We start from the raw sequence: 4237 nt of genomic DNA, 5'->3' as shown, positions 1-4237 counted from the left end.
ATACTCCTGAACTGCAATACCCAATAAGACAGATATGCCAATATACTCATCATCTTTTTACTCATTAAAATTCAAATTCAGTAGTAGTGCATATTTAAGTAGTAGCACATTCAAGAGATATAATTCAACCACATCTATAATAAGGACATTTAGTAACAGGTTTTTCAGATCTTCGTTTCTTTCCCAATGTAGTCAACGTGTTCGGAAACAACTGCAGCAGCAACAGCTCACATAAGCCACTGTTCTTGTTCTTTTCTGTACTTCTCAGACCACTTCTGAGTAAGCTCTAGGTAAACATTTGGTTTATGGGGCTTATAATCAAGATAAACCACCTGTCCAGTCCGTTTGGGGACAGCTTTTTCGATCTGAGTTCCCTCGTGCCATTCATTAAAAGACGTAATAGAAATAATTTCTGGTCGCACCAAAAGGGCTGCACTGAAGGCAGTCTCATAGTACTTCCCATTGACGCGATTACGGGTATTGTGGTTGTTCCATGGTCGGATACTAGTATCAATATACCCTGGCCCTACACTTGGAATAAACATCAAGTTGTTACTATCACAAAAGGCTTTTAAACTTGCCCAATTATGATGAGATGAGCCATAGGAGAAGCCATTGGTGGCAAAGTAAGTGTACATTCCATCAAAGCCGCTTCTCTGAATGTCATGTTTATGTCTTTCTTCTACAAGAAGTGCAATGAATAACGCATCATATGGGGTATTTCGAATAGTCTGGGATCCAGAAACAGTTAACAGATTTGCCCATATTTCAGGAATTGTTACGTAAGAATCGTAAACATAAAACATGGGAAGTAATCTGCCTGTGCTGGTCTTATGCCTGTAAAAGGCTGGATGGCTTCCATATCTATAAAGCAAACAAGTATCGTTAAGACAAAATTTGCCATTTGGAAAATACAGTTTTACAAACTGAAAACATTTCCCAAAAAACAATTTGACAAGACAGCGCACATATATAGCAACTCATACCAATTTTCAGTCCAGTGTTTGCTGAAAGATTAAATAATGAATCTGCAAAGAACCTTTAAATTACTACATATTAGTAACAGTATCAAACTGCACAATAGGTATTTGTTTTTTCTGAAGGGCAGTTCAGTATTAAATAAGACAGTCTAAGAGGCACTGATAAACAAAACAACTAATAGCTGTACAGAATTGTCAAGCTGAATTAAAATCACTAGAGGTCAACACATTAAAGCTCTAGCTGCTAGTTTGTTGCTATAAAAATGTATGTTTTATTTATATATCATGCAGCTAACACTTTAACTGCTTTAATCTGACATACTATGACTTATGATACTAATGAATGTTGAAAGCAATTTACATTTGAATATCTATGTAAAATTCACCCTTCACTATTTAAAAATCAGACTGAGTTTCGTACCACTGTAACATGTACAAAGTTTCTTATAGTTCTCCTCAGTCTTGGTACACATTTTTGTATATACTTCCAAGCTTTAGACAATGTACAGAAGTCCCCTAAACCAACATGTAACAAACACCAGAGGAAACTATTCTGGAAGAACTCACTTGTCAATGATGTATTTGACATTGTGGTACATACTGCGATCATCTCTATCTTTGTAAGGTTCAATATGAAAAGTCACCTGAAAGACGAAATCACAGTAAGAGCAACACAAATTTAAAACACTATTGAAAACATGAAGCAAGTACCAGTCACAATACAGTTTCTCTTCACAGAGGAAACATCTTCATTTGTCTATTTTGAGAATAATCAAACCCTAACTCAATTCCTGCACTCTTAAGATTATATGCTTCAGATCCAAGGAAGTTTGGTAACAGAGTTTATCACATTTAGGTTTTTACTTAAAAAAAAAAAAAACCCAACCCAACAACAACAAGAGAAAAACCCAACCCAAAACAAACCAAAACACCAAAACCCACTACCTTGTTTTTTCCCCCCCTAGGCTACAGCAAGTCATAAGCATACTTCAGAAAACTTAAAAAACTACATCAGAAACTGAAAATTTAAATAATCTATTATCTATTTGAATGTCAAAGAACTGATTAACCAATGAAGCACTTTAATATTTAATTTCTAATCAATGTATTAAATTTGCCATAGATAATTCTCCAAGGACAGTTTTCAGTATCAAAATAGATTTTAAGATATGGGATATGAAAACTGTAATTTAAAATTTTATAGATTTATCAACAGCAATAAATCCTTGGAACTAAATCTAATATAATGTACTGCTACTGTTATGAATTTCAAGCTTGAAGCTTATAGAATTATTTAACCTATATATGTGAAGTAATTTCAATGAAAAAATGCCATTGCTTTCAAATATACAATTAAATGGAAGAGTATATTACATTAATCCAAGCAACTAGTTTTTCAAAATCAATTTTAGATCAGAATGCATTTAGTAAAATCTTCAACCCCGCAACAGTAGCAAAATTGCATTCTAGGAAGCCAATATCTATCTCTATTACGTACAAACTATAGAAAAACACAGTGTTAGAGTAAATCACTAGGACTGGAAGGACAGGTTAAAGAGCACTATGATTTCATATTTCATTTCCAACTATCGAAACCAGACAAATCAAAAGCATATATCTTTTAGTAGAGTTGTATTTAGCAGACATAAATGTATTTTGTATGGTGGTTTTGGTCTACCAACATTCCTACCGCTCGACTATAGTAACTTACTAGTGCAAGAATGTTTGAAAAACCTCACAGCATGTAGGTAGCATTCCCTGGTAGTATCTATACTTAATAACTGTATTCCAGTAATTATCCCAAGCAGTAACAGCAGTTCCATCCACATTCTAATATCGCCATACTATTACATGCATCTTCCTTGGTAGAGTATTTCATTTTCCCTTGGCTCTTTTGAGAGACTTGGATGATAACACGTTTTTATATGCGAGCAAACTGCTTTAGATAGATAATCTAAAAATTTTAGGGATGGATAATTATTTTCATTTTTCTTTTTAATAATTTACCATTACATATGTGCAATTCATGTCACACAAAGCAATTCACACAGCATTTTTAACAGTTTCAAAATTACTTGTGTATCCAATTCAACCTTCCTACTTTCCTCCTGCTTGTCAACGAATCTACAGATACTACTACTGACAGATTTCTCTAAGAACCTGCAACTTACATAACTAAAACCAGAGTGGATGAACAGACTGTATTTTTAGTCCCCAGTACAGATAACACTATTAAGAGATGACACACATACAGCTACTTAGATAATCCAAAACTTCACATTTATTACTCGGCAAGACTAAAAGGCAATGCATGATTTCTTTATCCCAAGCGAAAAAACAATTTTTATACAAAAAAAACCCCAAAATCTAACCATGATTTTATTTGCTACTGACCAGTCTACATAGTCTTTAATTAATTTGATATTTCACCTATTTGAAGAAGCCAGTAATTTATCCTTTTTATGCTGTCATGCCCTGGAGTAATCTAAAGTCAGAGCAGCACCTCTTTGACCTTACTGTATTCCTGATACCTTCTGGAATAAAGACATTCATTCAAACTAGAACTTCTAAGTCCCTCTTTATCATTCATAGATGCTTACTCCTGACCTCTAGAGTCAGGTGCCAGCAAATTTCAAGGCAATGTAAAAAACTGGGGTTAGTCTTCCTTCAAAAGATCCTTAGTTTACTGATCATGATATTCCATAATATTTTCAAAAAATGTCATACTTCCCTTAACTTCAAAGACTCAGTTGAAAACAACATATTGTTGAATTTTAAAAACTGTTTCCTAAACTTAAAAAAAATCCACACCACCACACTTCAGATTCTGTATGCTTTAGATCTGAGCTGAAATAGAAAAAAGGCAGATCATGTTATCGTGGTTTAAGCCCAGCCGGTAACTCGGAACCACGCAGACGCTGCTCACTCCCCCCTGCTTCTTCGTCCCCCAACTCCTGGAGAGATGGGGAGGATAATTGGAAGAATGTAACTCCCACGGGTTGAGATAAGAGCAGTCCAGTAACTAAGGTATACTACAAAACCACTACTGCTACCACTAATAATAAGGGAAATAACAACGGGAGAGGATACAATTGCTCACCACTGGCAGAGCATGAGACTGAAAAGTCCTTGATCAGAGTAAGCATTACTTAGCAACAACTATAAACATCGGTGTGTTGTCAGCGTTGTTCTCAGACTAAAGTTGAAAACACAGCACTGCACCAGCTACTAAGAAGGAGAAAAATGACTGCTACTGC

General features: G+C 34.9%; 1 protein-coding gene across 1 annotated transcript in view; it reads right to left on the bottom strand.

The window, feature by feature from the left end:
- Positions 1-227: 227 nt before the first annotated feature.
- MANEA (mannosidase, endo-alpha) overlaps positions 228-4237 on the bottom strand; it is an 8582-nt gene continuing 4572 nt past the window's right edge. Inside the window, exons 3-4 of the mRNA XM_010024458.1 lie at positions 1548-1624; positions 228-864 (exon numbers count right to left, since the gene is read on the bottom strand). Coding sequence (XP_010022760.1) covers positions 228-864; positions 1548-1624 — 714 coding nt within the window. The remainder of the gene's footprint in view (positions 865-1547; positions 1625-4237) is intronic.

The sequence above is a fragment of the Nestor notabilis genome, unplaced genomic scaffold (genome assembly GCF_000696875.1).
Source record: "Nestor notabilis isolate BGI_N333 unplaced genomic scaffold, ASM69687v1 scaffold8891, whole genome shotgun sequence".
NCBI classification, from domain to species: domain Eukaryota; kingdom Metazoa; phylum Chordata; class Aves; order Psittaciformes; family Psittacidae; genus Nestor; species Nestor notabilis.
Note: the sequence above shows the minus strand (reverse complement) of the source record. Positions and strands in the feature narration are given on the sequence as shown.